Raw genomic sequence first — 21,674 nt, 5'->3', positions numbered from 1 at the left:
ATTGATTAAGTACCTAGTAGGTGTTAGACACAATGTTTGGCATTGGGGAAACAACATAGATTAGTAAATAAGACAAAGCCCATGGAGTTACCATGTAGTAAAAGGGATAAAGCATATATGCACCTGTAATATGAAACAATAATTTGATAAGTGCTATGGAATTTGCACAGATGAAGTGCTAAGAGAAGACAGGAGAACATCTGGAAGGAGCTAACATGAGCTAGGCATTGAAGAATAGGCAGAGATGGGGGGGGGGTCTGGCCTTCCAGGTACAAAGAAGAGCATGAGCTTGGAGTCAGGTATACTCAGAAAATGGTGAGTAGTCTAGATTGACTGGAAAATAGAGGACATAAAGAGGATTAATGGGAGATGAGGCTGGAAGAGTAAAAGCCAGGGTCACATCGTAGAAAGAAATGCCAAATGAAGGAATTTGAACTTAATTGTTTAAGCAACAGGAAGTCACTAAAAGTTTTTGAGCAAAAGGGTAGCTTAGATTAGATGATCTGCAAGGTGCCTTTCAGGACTCACAGTCTGTAATTCTAAAATCTTTAATAGTTTGGTTATTTTTTTTGAGGGGGTGGCTAGGCAGTGGGGTTCAGTGACTTGCCCAGGGTCACACAGCTAGTAAATGTCAAGTGTCTGAGGCTGGATTTGAACTCAGGTCCTCCTGACTATAGGGCCAGTGTTCTATCCACTGCGCCATCTACCTGCCCCTGTTTTGTTTTTTAAGAATAATGAATATGCTAGTGTCATACTGAATGGATTAGAAGGTGTAAAGAAGACTACTTTAAAAATTACTGCAAGAATTGAGGGCCTGAACTAATTTTGAGGTAGTGGGAATTTTGGAAAGGGTGTATTCTAAAGGCACTGGAAAGGGGAAATGACAGTTCTCAAACCCAAGTGTCCTATACCCGTGCTTACCTTCTTCCATCATGTTGCCCCTCTGAACCCCACTTGTATTCTTCAGGTTCTGAGGCCCTTTTCATGATTATCATTGCAGCCGGAGTGAACGCCAGCTTCTCCTGTACGGGGCAGGATCATTGGCTGGGGGCCCTTTAGCTGTGCTGGGCCTTGATGTGGCACCTTCCACCCTACTGCCCTACTATGATCCAGACACTGGTCTTATCCTTCTCACTGGCAAGGTCAGTCTGGGGTCTGGCATGTGTACATGGGCTGGAGTGGTATTGGGTATGCACTTTGGACTGAGAAAGATGGTTTACAGGAGGGTAGTAGGAATGGTTAGTAGGAATGACTGGAATGGGGAGATATGGGCTGGATGCCCTGGTGGGCTCTTGGGATTAAATGATTTAACCTAGGTCAAGTTAGGAAGAGAAGGCTGTAGCATTTTCTCAGTTCCTTCCTACTACCAGGGTGACACACGAGTATTTGTATATGAACTACTCCCGGAGGTCCCCTTCTTCCTGGAGTGCAACAGCTTCACCTCATCTGACCCCCATAAGGTAAAGGTCCTGTCTTTCCATTCTGCTCTGGGCATCCCCCAGTCCCTTTTCCCATCCCTAGTTGATGCAGCCACTTCTGGGATGTGCTCTGAGGCCCCTGTTTCCTGGAATGAAGTGGAACCATCCATGACCCAACACTGCCCTCCCAAGGGGGCATTAACCTAGTCAACAACTACAAGGTCTGCAGCCCTGGATCAAAGAGCCGATAGCAGGGAAACCATGCCCTCTAGTGGTCACTTAGGGAGGTGGGTTCTGACCTGGACGAGCCAGAGTGCAGGTGTTGATCTCTGCAGAAGAGGAAACTGGTCGGTAAAGTCCAGCTGATGCCTGGCTAGTGACTGACTTCCTCCCAGAGCCTACTAGAAAAAGGCCTGCCACTTCTGATAGGTGGGGAAGCACTGGGCAGCCTGGCTTGCTCCGTCCTGAGCTCTAACCCTGCCTCTCCTCCTCACCCCCCGACTCAGGGCTTTGCTTTCTTACCCAAGACAGAATGTGAGGTACAACAGGTGGAGTTTGCTAGGGGCCTTCGACTCCGTCAGACTTCCCTAGAACCAGTTGCCTTCCGACTTCCCAGAGTCAAGGTGAGTTGGGGAGCCAAACCTAATCACAGAAAACTCTACCATCTAATCAGGAAAAACCTACTTAAACCCCCACTACCAAAAGGTGACACCTGCCCCCCTGTGCTTATCTCACCAGATGCCTCGGGATCATGGGCATTCCCTCAGCTGCCCCTCCCCAGACTAGAGGGGAAGGAGCCTGCACCCCTCAAGTTGCCCACAGCAAACGTAGCTTCCTATAGCTCTCTATGCCTTTGGCCATGCAGACAATATTTCAATGTCACTACTCCCTACAGAAAGAGTTCTTCCAGGATGATGTATACCCAGAGACTGCTGTATGCTGGGAGCCTGCACTCAGTGCTGCTGCCTGGCTGGGAGGTGCCAATGCCCAGCACCGCCGCCTCAACCTCCAGCCCCCAGGAATGACCCCAGGTGGGACGAAGGGCCAAAAGAGCTGGAAGGTTTGGGGCCAAGAAGGGGGGGGAAAGAGCCTCAAGAACTGTGGAGGGAGAGGGCAGAGGATGCATCTGACTTGGGGAGCCCTGGGGCTGAAGAAATGACCAAAAAGGCTCAGGATGAAATGAGTGGACAGGGGATTAATGAGATGGGCTGTTCCAAGAGCCTGCAAAAGGTGGGGCTCATTCCTTAGTTATTCCTGTTGAGCATAGGAAAGGAGTCAGCCTCCTTGACATACACTGACATTGTTCTTAACATCTTTTTGTGTTCCTGTGCGTGTGTTTCGACTCTTGAACTAGTCTGTAAGATCTTGAAGATGTCTTTTGCTTATTTTTATGCCCCCACAATGCCCAACACTGTGTTTCACACATAAATGATTATTATTGCTCCTGTCCCCTGTAGATGGCTGTCCCCACCATAGGGCAAGCTAATCCAGCATGAGGACAGTCACCTCATCCACCAGGGCTTCTCCAGCGCCAGTTAGTGTCAAGAATGAAATGGTCAAAGAGAGACTACCAGGTCCCACAATTGCTATTTCCCATTCCAATGCAATAAAGGCTTATTAAGTACCTACTTTATATAGAATATTGTACTGGCCACAGAAATACTAAGGTTAGGTAAAAAATGGTCCTTTGCTTTAGGTTAGTGAGGGGATAAAAAACCCAGCCAGCAAGCTATAACACAATCATTACATCCACAGTGAGTGAGGCCCCCCGAGAAGCTCCCACACGGCGGACCTTACCCTCATCTGTCTACCTTGAAGAGAAGTCAGACGAGCAGAAGAAAGAAGAGGTGGGGACTGCTGGCATAGATATGGGTCAACAGAACTGGGCATCAGTGAGAAGCAGAAGACATGGGCCCATCCATGACTCCCATAGAAACAGTGTGAATCAAAGCCAGTGGTTGGCAACTGTCCCTTCCAAACACCTCCCTCCCAACTATCTAGACTAGGCTGAATGCTGATTCACACTGAAGTTTGGAGGAAAGGCACTAGATTCTATACCTTTCTCAACCACCAATTCCTTATTGCTTCTGGTCTTGCCCCAAACTATTTCTGACTTTTTAACCTTTGGTTTGCAGAAACAGTCACCATTACCCACTGTCCAGTCCTGCTTCTCTGACCTGGAGTAGGAGTTGGGGAGTCCCTGTTGGGTGCCTGAATTTTTCCTGATACTTCTCTCCCTCCTTTTATTTTTTCCTCAGCTGCTAAGTGCCATGGTGGCAAAATTGGGTAACCGGGAGGACCCCCTCCCCCAAGATTCCTTTGAGGGAGTGGATGAGGATGAATGGGTAAGAACTTGGGCAAGGGGTGGGGGTGGAGGGCCTCCATGACACAGGCACAGCTCACCTGGCTCTCTGCCCTAATGACTCCTGGTTTACTATCCGTTTTCTTGCTCCTCCTTATCCCTCCTCCAGGTTATTTCCTTTCCTCCCCATTCCCTTACATCATCTTTTATCTCTCACGCCTGGGCTCCTCTCTTTCCAGGACTAGTCCGCTCTATCAGCCACACCCACAGCTGCCTATCCTCTGGAGCTACCTGGCTACTGACCCCTTGCCTGACCTGAGCCCCATTCTTGAGCTGGAAGATGCCTCTCTCTCCAGGCCTTGGTGCTGCTGCTGACCTGTGGAGTGACTGACATGACTCCATCTCTTCATCCCAGGAATCTCTAGACTAAGATCTTTGGGATCTTAGTGCTTTCAACTAGTGACTTCTCTCAAGCCTATGTATCTCTGGAGTATCCTGGCTCCAGCTGGAACACTCCAAGTGGGGCCTTAATTGGCCCTATCCTATTTCTCTCTCTTGGGACCAGTTTTTCTTTTCTGCTACATTTTGTGGTCAGAAGCTGAGGAAGGGACATTGGTTAGCATTGCCCTGGGCCTGCTACCTGGCTGTCCCTACTATACATGACACCACTTGCCCTGTAACTAAGTTACCACCTTGCTCTTGAGAGACTTTCCTACTCTTTCCAAAAACAACGGTTCCTCCTTCAGCTACTCTCCTGTTCTCCGTACCTTATGGGTTAAGCCTTACCTCCCATTTTTTTCTCTTTCCATACTGCCTAGTCAGGATCCTTAAAGGGGCTGAATCCCCCTGTAGTCATCAATCCTACTAGACCTCCTATTTGCTTTTTCCCTCCAAACCTGAGACAGTGAGAAAAGGGTAAAAACAGGGCCCAGAGAATTAAAAAAAAAAAAAGGAATGTGAACCCCACTAATGAGGGGTTTATGAATTTATCAATGCCTCAGCCATTAAATTTTTCTAAGCAAGACCTCCACCTGCCTCCTGTGCTGATTGTACCTATTGCTCTGGGGAAAATCTGCTTCCACTGCTACAGGCTTCACCTTATCAAGACTGGCCTTACTTACGGATAGAGTAACAGCCTAGTTGATGGTTTGAGGGTTGCTAAAATACTACCTGAATTAGAGTAGGGGGCTTCCTAACCCATATTGGAGTTCTCATGCCATGGCTCTCAGAATCCCAAGAAGGGGAAAAGGAACATTCAAAGAACAAAAGTGGAGCCAGTAGAACCCAGAAAAACAGAGGAATATATTTTTAAGTTTAGAAATTTTAAGAAAGAGCCTTTGGAAGTTAAGTTTTGTGTATTGATAAAAAATATGTTGCAAACTGGCTGCTGGAAAGCACTGATAAAGGGGATGGAGAAGTGACACAAGATGGACAGAAACCACTGCTCACATAAGACCCCCTTTTTAAAAAATTTATTTTGACTTATCAACAATCACTTCCATATGCTTTTGAGTTTAAAATTTTTCTCCCCTTCCCTCCCCACCACCCTCCCCAAGACAGAGCATGATCTGATATAGGCTATATATATACATTCCTATTAAACGTATTTTCACATTAATGATGTTATAAGGAAGAATTAGAACCAATAGGAGGAACCACCAGAAAGAGGAGACAAAACTCAACAGAAGAAAAAAAAGAGTAAATAGCATGCTTCGATCTGCATTCAAACTCCATAGTTCTTTGTTTGGATGTGGATAGCAATTTCCATCACGAGGCCTTTGGAGATGTGGTAGATCCTTGTAATGCTGAGAAGGATTAAGTTTATCAATATTAGTCATCGCACAACGTGGCTGTCATTGTGTACAACGTTCTCCTGGTTCTGCTCACTTCACTCAGCACTAGACCATCCAAGTCTTTCCAGGGTTTTCTGAAGTCAGCCTGTTCATCATTTCTTATAGCACAATAGCATTCCATTACATTCACATACCACAACTTGTTCAGCCATTCCACAACTGATAGGCATCCTCTCCATTTCCAATTCTTTGCCACCACAAAAAGAGCTGCTATGAAAATTTTTGTACATGTGGGTCCTTTTCCCATTTGTATGATCTCTTTGGGATATAGCCCTACAAGTGCTGTTGCTGGGTCAAAGGGATAAGACCTCTTTCAACCAAATATTTAAGAAATACCTATTACTTATGAAGCCATTAGCAACACTCCCTGGGAGATGCTTTTTGTTCTGAAAACAAGAGAAAGGAACAATGGGGCCAGCCAGCAGCTCCTTGGCACATGGAAAATTAGGGTGATGCTGGGAACCTGTTATTCTCAGAATCAAAACACAGGTATGAGACCACAGAAGTTACTTAGTACAGCCAGTATCTAAACAAAACCCTACTCTATAAACATGTGTTTAAAGCGTAGCCTTTGCTCGAAGACCTCTGATGAGAGGGTGGTGCACGTTACTTTCCAAGACAGCCTAGGCAACTTCAACTTCTGAACAGCTCTAATTCTTAAGGAATTTTGCTTACCTCAAGCTGAAATCTACATGTCTGTTTTTTTTGGCCAAGCAGAACAAATCTAATCAGACTTCCATATGACAGCCCTCTAAATTCTTAAAGATAGCTATCATGTTCTTCCTTTACACCCTCTCCATCTCCCAAGAATCTTCTCTTTTCCATGCTAAGCATCTTCAGTATCTCCAACCGCCTTCCCTGATCAATAGCTCAAATGAATATATGATCTCATCAACTTGGAAGTTCTCTCCAATAATGTAGTTAAAACCCATCCATGCTTTACCCATCCCACGTGACTTGTCCATATTCTCTCATAAGTTTTCCAAGAGAAGTTCACCCAACCTGCTGGTCAGTTTCCTCAATTTCTCCTGACACCACAAAGGTCCCAGCAGAGCATTCTGGCTGCCTTTCAGTCATCCCTTGTTCACACCATCTTCCTATCACAATTTATTTTACTTCTGTTCTTCAGAGTTCCTCATAACAGTTCTGTATTGTAGCCTGCTCACACCAGCTACATGTTCCTTCCCCTCTGGAATATTCACTTTTAATTCTTCAGAGATCATTGTCTTCTACGTCTCGTTGCCATAGAGGCACACTGGCAGAATGTTGGCACTAAAAAGGAATGGCCTTTGTTAATATCCTGCCTAAAATCTGGTGTCCAGAAATGAACACAATATGCTAGAGGTGGCCAGACCAGGGTAGAGTACAGAATAATAATCACTTTCCTAGTGCTACATGCCATAGCTCTCAATGAAGCCTAAAAGCACTTTAATTTTTTTGGCTACCCTATCAGAAGACTCCCTGAGCTTACAATCCACCAAAACTCCAAAAGATTTTTCTGATGAGCTATTTTCCATCTACACCTTCCCCATTTTTGTATTTACAAAGATTTTTTAAAAACCCACATGTATATTTTTCCTATTAAGTTAATGTTTATCCCTGTTAAGTTTCATCTTAACAGATTCAGCCCAGTGTTCGAGCCTATCAAGTTTTTTTTTTAATTTTTTTTTTTTAATTTTTAGGCAATTGGGGTTAAGTGACTTACCCAGAGTCACACAGCTAGTACGTGTCAAGTGTTTGGTCTGAGGCCGTATTTGAACTCAGGTCCTCCTGACTTCAGGGCCGGTGCTCTATCCACTGCGCCACCTAGCTGCCCCCAGGGCCTATCAACTTCTGATAGGCTTTGGTTGGAAAAACCTATTAGCAACCCCTCCAATCTTTATGTTATCCTCAAATTTGATAAGCATGCCATGTATGCCTTTATTCAAAACATTATTAAAAAGTTAGAGACATAAGGTCAAGTATGGATTCCTAAGACACTCCACTAGAGACTGTCCAAGATGACATCAACCCTTTAATGTCCACTTTTGAGGTTCAGCCATTTAAACAGTTCTGAAAACGACTAACTGTATTTTTGTCTAGTCCACATCTCTCCATAATGTTCACAAGACCAGCAGGAAAGAATTTTTCAAATGTTTTACTAACTGTAAATAAATTATCTGCAGCATTCTCCAGATCTGCCAGTCTAAACAACCCTGTCAAAAAAGGAAATTGGATTACACTGGAAATACCTTTTTTATTTAATTTTTAAAATCTCATTTTCTTTTACTCTCCATTTGAAAAAGAAGAGAAAATCAAAACCCTTTTAACTTATACAGATTGAAGTGAAACAAGTTCCTGCATTGGCTGTATCCAAAAAATGTATGTCTCGATCTGCACCTGAGCCCATCACATCTGTCAGAAGGTCAGGGACATGCTTCATCATCAGTCCTCTAGAATTGTGGCTTGTCACTGCATTGATCAAATTTCTTCAGTCTTTCAAAGTGAAATACTTGTTCTTAATGAAACCTCAGGGGAATGACCTCACCCCTCCAGGCCTTAGTTTCTTGGTCTATAAAATGACCTGGTTGGGTAAATAGGCCTTGAAGGTGACTGGCTTAAATCTGTGATCCCATGCTAAATCTTGCTGGCTCTTTCTAATCATTGCTCCCTTTTCTAGCTGTTTATGATTAAAATCATTCTAGAATTTTGCCAGTAAAGTCAAGCTCACTGGGCTATGGTTTATAGATTCCATAATCTTCCTTTTTTGAAAATTAGGATATTTGCTCTTCTCCAATCCTGTGGAATATCTCTCTGATTTTTCAGAAGATCACTGACAGTCAGCAATCATATGTACTAGTTCCTTCAATCCCCTGGGATGCAGTTCATCTGGATCTGGTGACAGAAACTTATCAAGGGCAGCTAGATGTTCTCTTCGGCAGTGCACACACAGTGATAACAGTGATACCCTGGACCTGTGGTCAGGATGACCTCAGTTCAAATTCAGCTTCTGGCACTGGCTGTGTGACTGAACAAATCACAACTGCTCTCCATTGTAAGGATGAAATGATATTTGTAAAGGGCTTTGCAAATCTTAAACCAGCTAGTTCCATATGTATCTCGTGTCTTGGTTTCAGGCCAAGATTATTATTCTTTGTAAAAAAAAAAAAACAGTTCAAACAGAGTAAGAATTGAACTACCCTGTCTTTTTCCCATTGTCTTTAATCACCCATTTGACCCCCAAGTAATCTTAATCATTCTTTCATTGTCCTTTCTTTAAACAAGCTCTGTCTGTTGTCCTAAGGCTTCCTGGCTTCAATCAATTCTACTTCAGCAATCAGTTCCTCCTCATTGGTAAGAATCAGGGAGAGAACAACAGTTCCCCTTGCTTCTTCCAATTTAAAAGGATAAATTAAGGCAAACCATAAAATTATTAGATCCTCTGTTTTTAGCAGAGAAAAAGTTCATTATTACTACATCATGCCTTCATGTGAAGCTCATGATCTTTCCTGAACTTCTTTCCATTCAGATAGCTTTTGGTACAGTCCTGCGGAAATATTATTTCTTAGGATCATAGATTTAGAGGTGTTAAGGGACCACAGAGGTGAGTCCAATCACTTCATCTTACAGAAGAGGAAACTAAGGCTCAGAGAGATGAAATGAATCAACATGGCATCAGTAGTTAAAAAGCAAATATAGATAGGATTTAGGTCCTAAACTCAGGTCCTTAGATTCTAAAGCCAGCATCCTTTCCACTGTATCACACTGACTCTGCTGATCTTCCCAAAAATTTTATTCACAAGTTACTCTGGTTCCCATATTTCCTCACAAATATATCTTCTTTATAGTGCTACACTATATACTATAGTGCTCCCCCCACTCCCTTTTATCCACCTTGTTACTTCTGAATAAGGAATAACTTTCCAAAGCTATATTCCTGTCATGTATCCCAATCCACTGAGTCTCTGTGATCCCTAAGGTCAAAATTTGCTTGGCATTAGGAATCCCTCATTTGCCATACCTCTTACACATACTTTCTAGGTCCGTGCATAAACATTTGAGGTCATGAGCTTCTTTCTTGGACTTTGGCCTCTTGTAAAATCTTAAGGGATTGATACTATTTTTCTTCATACATTGTAAATATACAAGTTTCTTGCTCCTCCATTTTTTTTCCAGTTTAAGGTCCTTTGTAAATTTAAGGTCCATTTTTTCCAGTTTAAGGTCTTTTGTAAGACATTTTTTACCAGCCCTTGGAAGGGGCATTCTACTCCCTGCCAAGAGCCCGTTATTCCTAAATTTTAAACACTATTTCACAAATCTAAGCCCTCTTTTTAGCTACAATCTTCTCAATTCAAATCTACCTTTTATCTTTTGAATTTACCTTTGATCAGCAACAATGATCTGGTACCTAGCACATAGCAGGCATTTGATAAATGCTTATTGCTTGATCAGAACACCTGTGCCCCTAAAGTTTTCAGTTTTCAATTTCTTGTCCAAGACCCCATGCTCCTGGCCATACTTTTTATATGAATCAAGTGGGAAGTAGTCACCAGGATGGTGAAAGGCTCTGAGTCCATATTATATGAGGATCAGATAAAGGAACTAAGGAGATTTACCCTAGAGAGACTCAAGGGGCACAAGACAGCTGTCTTCAAAATATCTACAGGGCTGTTATGTGGAGGAAGCATTAGATTTGTTCTGTTTGGTCCTAGAGGGCAGAACCAAGAGCAATGGGTAGGAGTTACACAGACAATTTTAGGTTTGAGGTTAGGAAGAAAAAAAAATGAACTAACAACAGTCATCCCAAAGTGGGCTGAGATGCCAGGGAGGGTGGTGGGTTCCCCCTGAAAAGACGGAAATGATTTCAAGCATCATGTCTGACCACTTGTAGGCTGTCTTATGGTGGTGATCCCTAGATAGCTAACAAGGTCTCAACTCAAATTCTGAGTCTCTGAAGCAAGGTGGCTACACGTCCCAGTACAATGGCCAACTTCTCTGATGGTAACATAAGGGCTGCAGACACCACTACATCCCTCTACTTCCTCTGACCTTCACTTCCACGTGTCCAAATAACACGAGGCCTTCATCAGTATTCATTAGATCTCCATGCCGGGCTTACAGTCCATTTCATACAACCACAGATCTAGAGCTGAAAGGGACCTCAGCAAACATGTAGTCCTATCTCACTTTACAAGGAGGTAACTGGAGGCCCAGGAAGGTAAAATTCCTTGCCCAAGGTCACTGTAATAAGCATTTAAGGAAAGATTTAAATGTTGATCCTGTGATTATGGAATCAGTGCTTTTTTCTTTACACCAAGCTACCTCCCTAACTCCTCAGCTGTTTCTTCTTTCTGTCCAGCTGACCTGTAGTCCACAATCATTTTTTATGTTGGATAGGATGCTGAAATTGGTATTTGGGAAAACCAGGATTCAAATCCTTTATCTGACACTAACTGTGAAACCACCTACCCTCTCGAAGCCCGTTTCCTTAAAAGAGCGACCTCTTCAGTGCCGGACTTGACAGGATTGTGTGGCTCGAGTGAGACGATGCATGGAAAGTAAACCTTAAAGCACTGCATACTGGCAGTTAGGTGTCAAAATGGATAAAGTCCTGGACCTGGGATCAGGATACCCAAGTTCAAGTTACTTGGCTTCAGTCTGCCTCAGTTTCATCATCTGTAAAATGGAGATAATAATAGCACTTACCTTACAGGGCTGCTGTGAGGATCAAAGAGATGATAATTGTAAAGTGCCTGGCTATTATTATTCCTTGGGACCTCTGGTCTCCGAATTACCTCTATCAACATATTATCTATCATAAAGTTAATCTTACATTAATATCTTGATATATTAATAGACATATTAATATGGTCTATCATATATATACAATGCTATTCTTCCCTCCTTTATATCCTCTCCCCCTTTTACCTATCCTATTCATTTCGAGCAAGAGCCTTATTCCAGATCCAACCCCACCCTAGCTGGTCCAATATTCAGGCTCCCATTGTAGGGCTGAGGAGGAGAGTAAAGCCTGGGGCAGGAAAGAGAAGTCCTTAGGTATGCTGGCTTATCCTTTACTGATGGCAGGCAGAAGAGGGCTTCAAAAAGAGCCTCAGCCTTCTTGGGAAGTGAACTACTGGTAAAACAGTGGTGCCTGAGGGCATATTTCATCCAATCACTCATTCATTTCTGAATTCAGCCTTAAAATACTGGAGCTCTTGGCCGTTTTTGTGTGTCAAGGACCCCTCCTCAGACTGTTTTTAAATACACAAAATAAAATGCATAGGATTACAAAGGAAGCCTGCTACGCAGTGCAGTGGACCAAGCCCTAGCCCTGAAGTCCTAAGACCTGAGTTCAAATGTGACACTTACTAGATCTGTGACCCCGGACAAGCCACCTAACCTCTCTGACTCGGTTTCCTCATCTGCAAAATGGAGTCAATAATAGCCCCCTTTCCCTCTTGGATTACTGTGAGGATATCTGTATTTTGCAAGCCCTAAGTTATCGCTTTATAAATGACGGCTATCATTGTTACTAAGTTGAAATAGTTACCACGCTATTTAAAAAGCAAGTGCACAAACCCCCTCCTGTCGTAAAGGACTAACACGCTCCTGAAGAGGGCTGGAGATCGTCGCTCTTCCCCTCCCCTCCCATCCCCGGCGCCGATTGATTTCCGCCATCGGAGCTCTCCCGACAGGCGCACGAGCATCTCGCCAGGCCTCCGCTGGTCCAAGGTCTAGGAGGCCGAGCCCCAAGGTCACCACGGCTCTCCGCGAAGCGGGCGGTGGCCGAGGACACGGTGTCCCGTCTGCCGGAAGGCCCGCCCCTCCTGGCCCAGACGTCACTTTCCGGTGACCCCGCGACCCCTGTGCGCCGCAGGCATGCGCATCAGCTCGTGAGGGAAGCAGTCGGGGCCCCGGAGCTTCTCCTCCTCCTCGACCTCTGACCCGCCACCCTTCAGCCGGGGCCGGAGCCCCGGCGGCCGCCGCATCCCCGAGGGCCGCGCCCCGGCACCATGGTGAGCTCGAGGCCCGGCAGGGAGTGGGGGCGAGGGGGCTGCTGGAGCGAGGGGCCCCGGAGGGGGCTGTTTCTGACCTTCCCTTGCGGGGGTGGGGCGGGGAAGGCCCGAGTTTGGGAGTTGGGAGACAGGTTCGAGTGCAGACCCTGGGCACGTTTCCTCCTCGCCTACACACACACGCCTCTCGGGACCTCAGTTTCCCCATTTGTCAGCGACGGGGACCGGACCAGATGACTGATACTTCCCCCTTCGTCCACTTTTGCCCGGCTCTTTCCCATCTGAGAGTCCGGAGGTGGAAGCTCTCGGGAGCTTCTCCCCCAGCCCCCCACCTCGGAGGGCTCACCGGTCCCCATCTTCTGGAGGGGCTCCCCAGCCCCAAGGCAGGTCCAGTTTTTCAGGGAATAGTCGGGGTGGAGGCTGGGTATCACCTAGCAGAGAGAATAACAATAATAGCTCATTAGAAAAATAGCTTTCCTCCTAGCCCTTTGAAATAGGGGCGGTGCAAGTATGATTATCTCCAAGGGGAAACGGGAGAAAGGACTTGTCCAAGCTCACGTAGCTAGATTCCAACCCAGGTCTCCCTGACTCCCGAATTCAGGGCTATTTCTCAACTCCAGTGGCCTTGCTTAGAGATGAGAAAGACTGGGAAAGTATTGAGGGAGCCTATCTATGGTGCTCACCAATGCAAAAGCCTGATACAGTGTAAATAAAGACCCTGGTCTCAGTTCTGCCTTTGACTGTCCCTGTGACCTTAGGCAAGTCATTTCTCCTCTCCAGGCCTCTTTTGCCATCTGTAAAATGAGAGGTTACAGGGTATAGATTTGCAGCCAGAAGGGACCATAGAGGCCATCTGGTCTGATCCCTTCTTTTGTTGCAGATGAGGAAATTAAGGGCCAGAGAAATTAAGCTAGTAAGTGTCAAAGTTAGCATTTGAAGAGGTCATTTTTCCTGTCTCTAAGTCCAGTATTCTATCCACTATACCACGCTGCCTCTCTAGGGATAGGATGAGATGATCTCCCTCTAATATTCTGTCTTGGTTGTCGAGTATAGTGGAGATTAAGTGGAACTAAGCAAGGCAGATAGCTTCTGAACACGAGGAGAGCTGTGGAAAGAGAATGAACAGGGACCTCTTGTGCGTTTCCTAATATATAACAGTGTTGATTCACCGTTAGGGCTGGGACTTGATATTGTGGAAGCTGCCTAAAAGGGGAAGTTGTGCTTGAATAGGACAGGGTACAGCAGGCCTAGGTCTTACTTCTAAGATGGAGATATTGAGTGAGACATGCTGTGTCACTCTTGCTTCCACCCTCTTCCATTTGTTACTGTCAGGCTCACTCCTGTCATGCCAGTGGCCCTACCTCCAACCTACATTCAATGTTGGAGGCTGCTGCTTCACTACTCTGAAGACTTCTTCCTCCCCCCCCCCCCAAGGCTATTCTAGGTTGTTGGCTTTTTGGTCTGTTGGTACCAGGGTTGAACTCTGTAGTGAGTTTGGAAAAATGAACAGAAGGCAGTGTTTCTTACTGATCGGAAGCCAGATGTATAGCTTGTTGTCCAGGTTCCAGGTCTTGCCTCCAATTGCATATTCTCCCTGGGTGTATACACTCTATCTTTTCTGAAGTTTGAGGCTTCATTGGTGCCACATTTTACTTGCTAATTTCCCAGGTAGCAATCTGGCCTACCTAGCTTGATTTTTCTCTTTCCCTGTCAGTCAGTGCTTCATTATACATGATTAGAATTCAGTAGCCAATGAAAATTTTTCAGGTAGGGTTTCTCTGAAGCAGGTTTATTGTCAGTGTATATCATGCTATAACAGTTCTTCAGGATAGCATGTATATGGTGCATTTGCATAGTTTCTGTGCTTCAGGAGTAGAGCAAGTCACAGTTTCATCTACTTCATCTGTGAGCTGTTAAACAGTGGAACAGAATTACCACCGATAAGGTCCCGGAATATAAACAGGCTACTCACACTAGAGTGATGCTTGATGATCATCAAAGGATGGCCTGAATCAAATGAGGTAATGAATGGGAAAATGCTTTGGAAAGTATTATGAGTTTTACAAATATAAGGTGATTTAATCATTCAAATTTCTATAGCACCCAATTTATGATTAATAGTGGTAGCGCACTGAAAGTCTACTTTAGTCAGTGAGCTGACTGATCCTCAAAGGCTAGGCAAGTGGTATTCAAGGGCTGGCAGATCCTACCAAGCTGGAAGGGCACTGTATATGGCCCAGTGACAGACTATCTGATCTAAGGATCAGCAGAAATGTATCACCAGGAGGTTAACCACCAAATGATGAATTGGGAGAGGTACAGCAACTTCTGAAGACCATCTGATGAAGCATGGAGGGTTCACTGCCTGCATGAGTGGAAGTAATACCTACTCTGATGAAATGGTAGACTGATAGGTCTTTTTGAAATACTGAAATAATACGTGTAGAGATCAGATAACTTATTTCTTGTGGCAGGCTAAAGTGGCATAACAAAAAGTCCTGGATAGGGGGAAGGCTGAGAATCATTGGGGCTGAAAAGATAATTTAAAGGTTGAGTAAAATTCAGCTTTGATAGACTGAGTTGTGGACAGTACCTGATAGACCTGCTTGGCTTCCGACTGTAAAGATTGGGCCTTGTGAAGCAGGAGCTCCAAAGAGGAGACTTGGGATCACAGAATCATGGAGTTATAGCTGGAAGGGCCCCCAGAAGTCATCTAATCCAACTCCCTCAGTTCAGTTCAATTCCTTAAGTATTTATTAAGTACTTAATATGTGCTAGGTACTGTGCCAGGACCTAGATGAAAAGATACAAAGACAATAAGACAGTTCTTGTCCTCAGTGAGCTCACATTCCATAGAGGAAAACAACAGGTAGACAGAAAAGCAGTTACAAAATAGATATAAAGTGATTTCTGGAGAAAAAGCACCAGTAAAGTAACCTCAGGAATCAGGATAGGCTTCTGCAGGTGAACTGAACTTTGAAGAGAGCCATGGATTCTCTGAAGTAGGGTTTAGAGTAGAGTAGGGAACAGCCCGTGAAAAGGCATAGACAAAAGATAGAACATGAGATTAGGGAACATAAAGTATGTGAAGAAGAGTCACATGCAGTACGTTTGGCAGAGTAGCTAAATTGCCAACCTGAGAGTTTATATTTTATCCTGAGCAAAGGAATGACATGGTGAGATTTTTGCTCTAGGATTATCAATTTGGCAGCTATGTGGAAGATGGATAGGGGTCATACTGGAGGTAGAGAGACCAGTTAGATGTGTTTCAGAGGGAGAATCAACAAGACTAGGCAACTAAGTGGATGTGAGGAGGGAGTGAGAATGACTCAGGATATAAACCTGTGTGACTGGGAGCGTGGTGGACTATGGGGCACTCATCGGAAATAGGGAGGTTAGAAAGAGGGAAGGGTTTGGGGGAAAGTGATCAGTAACGTTTTGACATGATGAGGTTGACATAGCTGTGGGATATTGAGTTGGAAATGTCCCGTGGTCAGTTGGTGATGCCTTATTGGAATTCAAGAGAGTGACTAGAAAGAACTCTATGTAAAAATCTGGAATTTGTCTTCATAGAGATGAGTCCATCGGAGCTCCAAGATGAGATCACTGAGAGGGAGAGAAAGAGAAGAGAGTAGAGAAAAGGGCCTAGGACAGAGTTCTGGGGTACCCAAGCAAAGGGAGTGGATTGAGGATGAGGATGCAGCAGAGGAGCCTAAGAAAGAGCAGTCAGATAAGAGAAAAAAGAGGAGAGCGGGGTCATGAAAACTCAAGGAGAAAGTGATCAACAGTGTCAAATACTGCCAAGAGGACCAGAAAAAGAGGACTGAGGAAAAACCATAGAATTTGGCAGTTGAGATAAACATTTTACCGACGAAGAAATTGAACCTTAGAAGGTCATATGACTTGCCTACCATCATAAAGGTAGAAGTAGCAGAACCAATATTTGAATCCAAATCTGACTGCAGATCTTCTCCAGTGGGCACTAGCTGCATCACCCTACCTCACATGGGTTCCACAAAGCTTAAACTCTATACTTTCTTAGAACTGAAAGAATCTTAGAAATTTATCTAGTCCAGACCCTTACTTTATAGGAGAGAGCCAGAGAGGGGAATGACTTATTCGACGATACAGAGTTTGACAGTAAAACCCAGGGAAATAAAGGATGCAATGGAAAGAATGCTAGGTTTGAAAGCAGGACCTGGGCTCAGAAGCCTTGGATCCTCCAGAACTGGAAGGGACCTTAAAAGACATCTGTGGTTCCAAATTCAGCAGTCTTTCTCTTCTGTCACCATGAATCTTTAGGTCCATAGCTCTGCTGTATGCTATCTTTGTGACTTTGTGTAGGTCACTTAACTTGCCTTGCCTCAGTTTCCCCAGTTTGTAAAATTAGGGAGTTGGGCTGGTAGACTTTTAAGGCTCTGCCTAGTTCCAAATCTATACTCCTTTGATTCAGATCTCTTCATTCCCAGTTCAGTGCTGTCTTCACTACAAGGAAGGATGATCTTAGTTATATAGCATCGGAAGTATTTTTAGCCAAACATTCAATTTTTCATCCATCCTCTACTCAGGTAATCATGGTCAGTAGCATCATAGTCATCACATTTTAGAGCTAGAAAGAACGTTAGAGAGCGTCCAGTCTAGCCTCATTTGATAGATGAGGAATCTCCTGATTAGGAAATATATAATCTATTTGGATGCCTCATTTTGTTGAGTTCTCTTAGAAAATGTCAATGGAATCCAGTCTTTCTAGCAAGTCTGCCTGGGAAGGCGAGCCCCATTGGTGCTACGCCTGTCATCCTAGGACCAGCCTCGCTCAGTTAGACAAGGTTCAGCTCTAGGTCAGCCACAGGATAATGAGTTCATTGGCCAAACCCATCAAGTTTTAGAAGGAATACACAAATACCAGCTGAAATCACAAATCCTTGAAATGTGTGACACATTTATTATGTCTGTAGGTTTGTGCTGGAGAGGACAATTAAATTCATAAACTGTCCTATTAAGTCTTTAAACAAATTAGCTAATTGTTGAAGTTACATAGTGCTTTGATCATAGGTGTAAGTAAGAAAAAGTGTTAACAGAACCATACTTCCTGGTGTGAAGTGGAAGACTTGTGAAGGTCAGACCTACTTGTGAAATCCAAACATTCTCTCATTTATTAAGGCAAAGCCTGTCAGATGCACAAACAACTAAGTTTATTTGGGGTGTTTTTCAATCTGTGACTTATCTGGGACATAGTATTATAAACCATTAATTATCTGTCTTCCTTCCTCCACCTAGTAGTGGAGCCTTGCATCTTCATTTTCTCTTTATTTCTGGTCATCGGTTAATTTACTCTCTTCAGCAGAGTAGAATTCTTTTCTTCCCTTCCTATCAAGCCTCATAGTACTATGCTAGACTTGCTGTTGGTTTACTTGGAATGGGCAACTCAGCTGAAGCAGGAAGCTTAGGAAATTGGGAGTAGTGGTCTTCCCAGGACCTAGAGAAGAGATCAGCTAAAGGCCTGTCCTCTTGCCCTTACCTGAATTCATTGGCTGCAGCTCTTTGGTGGATGCCCAGTGGAGAGCACCCCTAGACTTGGGCTCCAGAGCGAGAGTGCCCAGCGAACCTTGTTGACTGACTGATGGTTTGCCCACAGGCCAAATACCTAGCTCAGATCATCGTGATGGGGGTGCAGGTGGTTGGAAGGGCCTTTGCCCGGGCACTCCGGCAGGAATTTGCAGGTAAGCAGCATATCCCCAAATCAGATTTCCAATCTCAAGAGGCTGCAGGATGTGGTAGAACAGAGCTCTGGACTGAAGTCAGAGACCTGGGTTAAATCCCAGTTTTGGCATTTCACAGTGTCACCTTGAACTGTCACTTAGTCTCAGCCTCAATGTTTCCTTCTATAAAATGGAAATAATAATACTTGCACTCCTGCCTTAGATCGGCTTGAGGAAAGTTCTGTAAGCTATCAGTATCATTCCATGTTCTCTTGAATTTGAGGCCATACCATTTAACATCTCCCTTATTTCAAACACATTCCATAACTGAGGCCCAGTGACACCTGCACCACTTGTGATTATCTGAGCTGCTGCCATAGGGCAGAAGGGGCTGGGAAGACAGGAAGTCCTTTTGAATAGTGGCATTCTTGGTGCTCTGTCTCATGATAGCAAAGACCTTAGGGCAGAGACTGCCCATTGCAATGGGTTATCAGCTTCCAAGTTCACTTGCCTTCAGATGAGAGACTCTCATGTTACCATAGTATAAGAGAGGGTGAATCAAGGCTGACCGGGGAGGGGGGATGAGGTAATAAGAGCCCAGGATAGATCATCACATTTAGGGATTCCTCATTTCCCCTGATGTTTTTACGCAGAGCAAATGTGATTACGCTAAGGATGGCTCTAGGGGGAAATAGGCAAGGGAATGGGATAGAATGGGAAAGAGACTGACTTTTGTGGCCCTACATGTTGCCCAGATTAGCTGGCAGCATCATGGAACGCTAGCCCTGCCATGCCCAATGGCCTTTTCTTGGCTACCTTGGTTCTTGGGCTTCCCTCTATTTCCTGGCCACATAGTGTGAGGTTTCCAGTTGGAATGACTGCTTAGAACTCTGAGGCTGGCCTATGGGATTGCCAGGGGAGTGGTTATATGAGGCCAAGAGCTCATTTTGTGTCTAACAGCCAGCCGGGCAGCAGCAGATGCTCGTGGGCGAGCCGGTCATCAGTCTGCAGCTGCATCCAACCTTTCTGGACTTAGCCTTCAGGAAGCCCAGCAGATCCTCAATGTCTCCAAGCTGAGCCGAGAGGAAATCCAAAAGGTAAATCTAGAGCAGGGATGCCCAGCCTGTGTCCAGAGTAAAGGGGGGAGTATTGGCAAAGGAAGCCTCAACTGTTCAGGAGAGGGCAATTAGGGATCTGCCCTCTCCCCAGTGGGAATCTTGACAGAACACATCTGGAGAGGGAATTGTGGTAGCAGCAGTAAGTCAAGTTTCCACCAGGCAAGCCTTCAGGGCATCCCTCAGGAGCTCCTGTCTTCATGGCTTCTCTTGGATTGTCATTGTATAGCTACAACCATCTTTGGGCAGGGCAGAAGCACTTGAGATTCTCCTTATATCCAGCGCAACACATCTGTTAAGGTACCTCAAAGCCATTTAATCCAGCTGTAACCAGGAAGAGACCCCAGCCCCCATTTTTTCCAAAACATTAAACCTGCTCCATAAATATCCTCCTCTCCTTTTTTTCCTCAACAGAACTTTGATCATTTATTTAAGGTAAATGATAAATCTGTGGGTGGCTCCTTCTACTTGCAGTCAAAGGTGAGTGGCCTCAAGGCTTATGGAAACCTAGTTAAACTGAGGGACCAGTTTTGCCACTGGTGGGGGCTGGTGCAGATGGGGCTAAAAAGATCATTCATTTCCTGTCAGTAGAAATATAGCAAGTCGCAAACAGTCAACAAAGCAACGTTTTAGCCTGCTCTCTTGATATCCCTGTTGCTGACCAGTGCCTGGACATAATGTCTCTCTCCTACTTCTGTTCCAGTGGAATGTTTTGACAATTCAAACTCAACTCCTGCCGTGAAGAGTCTATAGTTAACCTTATGGTCTTGCCCTTTTTGACCACCAGCACATTGGCTTGTATATTGTTGATGGGTCAGCTGGACATATTCTTCTGTTCGCACTGTATTAGAATTTAAGACTAAATTCCAAACCAGCCTTTAGCTGGTTGTGTATTCGAGCACAGACTGTAGCCTTTGCCCTGTACTCTGCCCCTCTGGGAGCAGACAGCACAAAGACAAACCATAGAAGAAGGCCCTTGGACAATCCTAGGACTTACCCATGAGATGAAAGCAGCATCCTAGACCTTCCCTGATGCTTCAGGAATCTGGCAATAGGAGACCAGAATTCTGTGAGGGTTGGGGGATAGGATACAGGGTCTCCTTATGGCTCTGGGAAATTGTAACTTGGAACTAATCAGGAAAAGGATGAAGTGCATTCTGTTTGGGACCAGACTTGGGTGGGGGTAAATGGTAAAAGAAAACGTCTGAAATGTCGGTTCCTCATCCTCCCCCAGGTGGTGCGAGCTAAGGAACGGCTAGAGGAAGAGCTCAAAATCCAGGCCCAGGACGAGAATGAGAGAGGGCAGCAGCCTAAAACGTGACCTCCTATCCTTGCCTGTCTTTGCCTCAGTGTGAATTATTTATAGCTCGGTAATAAATATCTTTTCTGCATTTTTTGGTCCATGTGCCCAGACTCTAAAAGGCAGGTCATTCTTTTTTGCCAGCCTTGGTTAGGGCAGGGAGTTTCTAGATTTGAAAAGGAATTGGGAGCACGTACCTCCACATAATGTTGTACTGACAACCTCAACAGGGGCAGTAGGTGATGCTAGGCAGAATCAGAGAGCTTCATCCTCTGCCAGCGCTGCTGGGAAAGAGTTGTTGCTGTATTTTGTTAAACCAGAAGCCTCAAGTTAGAGAAGTAATGAGAGGCGTCTTTTGTTTTTTCCCCAGCTCTGGGAGCCAACCTACTAGGTACTGACTGACCCCCTGACCCTCTGCAGTTTTCATGGTAAACCTCTGCTTTTGCCTGGGCTTCATTCTTTCATTCTACTGTTTTCCCACTGATTTTAGTTCAGCTACTATCCCAGGAGGTGTGTTTTAAGAGGATTCTTGGGCCTTACATATGAAGTAGGAGTTTTTAGTCTGAGGCCCAGGAACTTGGTTTTTCTTGTATGTTTGTAATTAGTTTCCTTAGCAATCCTATGCATTTTATTTTAGGCATTTCAAAATATTCTGAGAAGGGGTCCATAAGCTTCCCCAGCCCTATGAAGATCACTTATTGAATAACTGAATTCAGACCTGGGGGGACCTTAAGAGAGTCTAGTCTCTCCTGTCTATGTAAGGAGCAACTTCTGCCTTATCCCAAGCTTTAAATTTCCCGTGGACAAATGCAACAGTATCGTCAGTGACATTAAATACTTTGCGCTTGTGGTGTTCTTTCCTTTCCAACTCTAATCTGATAGCCACAAGAGTGCTGAAAAGTAATTAGGGCAGTTGCTCTTAGCCCTATTTGAACACGAGCAGTCTGAGGTAGGGAGGTAAAGCAAGCAGGTCGTTCAAGGTAGGAAACAGG

General features: G+C 44.7%; 2 protein-coding genes and 1 long non-coding RNA gene across 6 annotated transcripts in view; 2 read left to right on the top strand and 1 right to left on the bottom strand.

Annotated features, from left to right (window-relative positions):
- Nucleotides 1–4,748, top strand: part of CORO7 (coronin 7) — a 105,131-nt gene extending 100,383 nt beyond the window's left edge. Inside the window, exons 22-28 of one of the 3 annotated variants that reach the window (XM_020995490.2) lie at nt 1,001–1,142; nt 1,371–1,460; nt 1,946–2,041; nt 2,314–2,449; nt 3,174–3,265; nt 3,677–3,763; nt 3,960–4,748. In XM_020995490.2, the coding sequence (XP_020851149.1) occupies nt 1,001–1,142; nt 1,371–1,460; nt 1,946–2,041; nt 2,314–2,449; nt 3,174–3,265; nt 3,677–3,763; nt 3,960–3,965 (649 nt within the window). In that variant the 3' untranslated portion in view covers nt 3,966–4,748. The other 2 variants (XM_020995489.2, XM_020995491.2) reach the window with 2 other exon arrangements.
- A 1,250-nt stretch (nt 4,749–5,998) lies between these two features.
- Nucleotides 5,999–12,377, bottom strand: LOC144456820 (uncharacterized). The gene is made up of 2 exons (XR_013485948.1): nt 12,135–12,377; nt 5,999–11,228 (listed from the first exon to the last, which is right to left on the bottom strand). It is a non-coding gene; the product is annotated as an uncharacterized LOC144456820 (long non-coding RNA).
- A 30-nt stretch (nt 12,378–12,407) lies between these two features.
- PAM16 (presequence translocase associated motor 16) lies at nt 12,408–20,773 on the top strand. 2 transcript variants are annotated; one of them, XM_020995497.2, is made up of 5 exons: nt 12,411–12,571; nt 18,204–18,288; nt 19,228–19,364; nt 19,797–19,862; nt 20,617–20,773. In XM_020995497.2, the coding sequence occupies exons 1-5, from the start codon at nt 12,569–12,571 to the stop codon at nt 20,701–20,703; spliced, it is 378 nt and encodes a 125-aa protein (XP_020851156.1). In that variant the 5' UTR covers nt 12,411–12,568; the 3' UTR covers nt 20,704–20,773. The 2 variants fall into 2 exon arrangements, with proteins under 2 accessions (XP_078008774.1, XP_020851156.1); XM_078152648.1 differs by lacking the exon at nt 19,797–19,862 and having other exon boundaries at nt 12,408–12,571.
- Nucleotides 20,774–21,674: the final 901 nt, after the last annotated feature.

This window comes from Phascolarctos cinereus, unplaced genomic scaffold, assembly GCF_003287225.1.
Source record: "Phascolarctos cinereus isolate Bilbo 61053 unplaced genomic scaffold, phaCin_HiC Scaffold_4;HRSCAF=312, whole genome shotgun sequence".
NCBI classification, from domain to species: domain Eukaryota; kingdom Metazoa; phylum Chordata; class Mammalia; order Diprotodontia; family Phascolarctidae; genus Phascolarctos; species Phascolarctos cinereus.
The sequence above is the reverse complement of the archived record's forward strand: the minus strand, read 5'-3'. Positions and strand labels throughout refer to the sequence as shown.

Bases quoted from the DNA above. Each gene is read 5' to 3' on its own strand.
- PAM16 (XM_020995497.2), top strand. The intron at 18,289-19,227 runs GTAAGCAGCATA...TGTGTCTAACAG, and splicing joins ACTCCGGCAGGAATTTGCAG to CCAGCCGGGCAGCAGCAGAT. The intron at 19,863-20,616 runs GTGAGTGGCCTC...ATCCTCCCCCAG, and splicing joins CCTTCTACTTGCAGTCAAAG to GTGGTGCGAGCTAAGGAACG.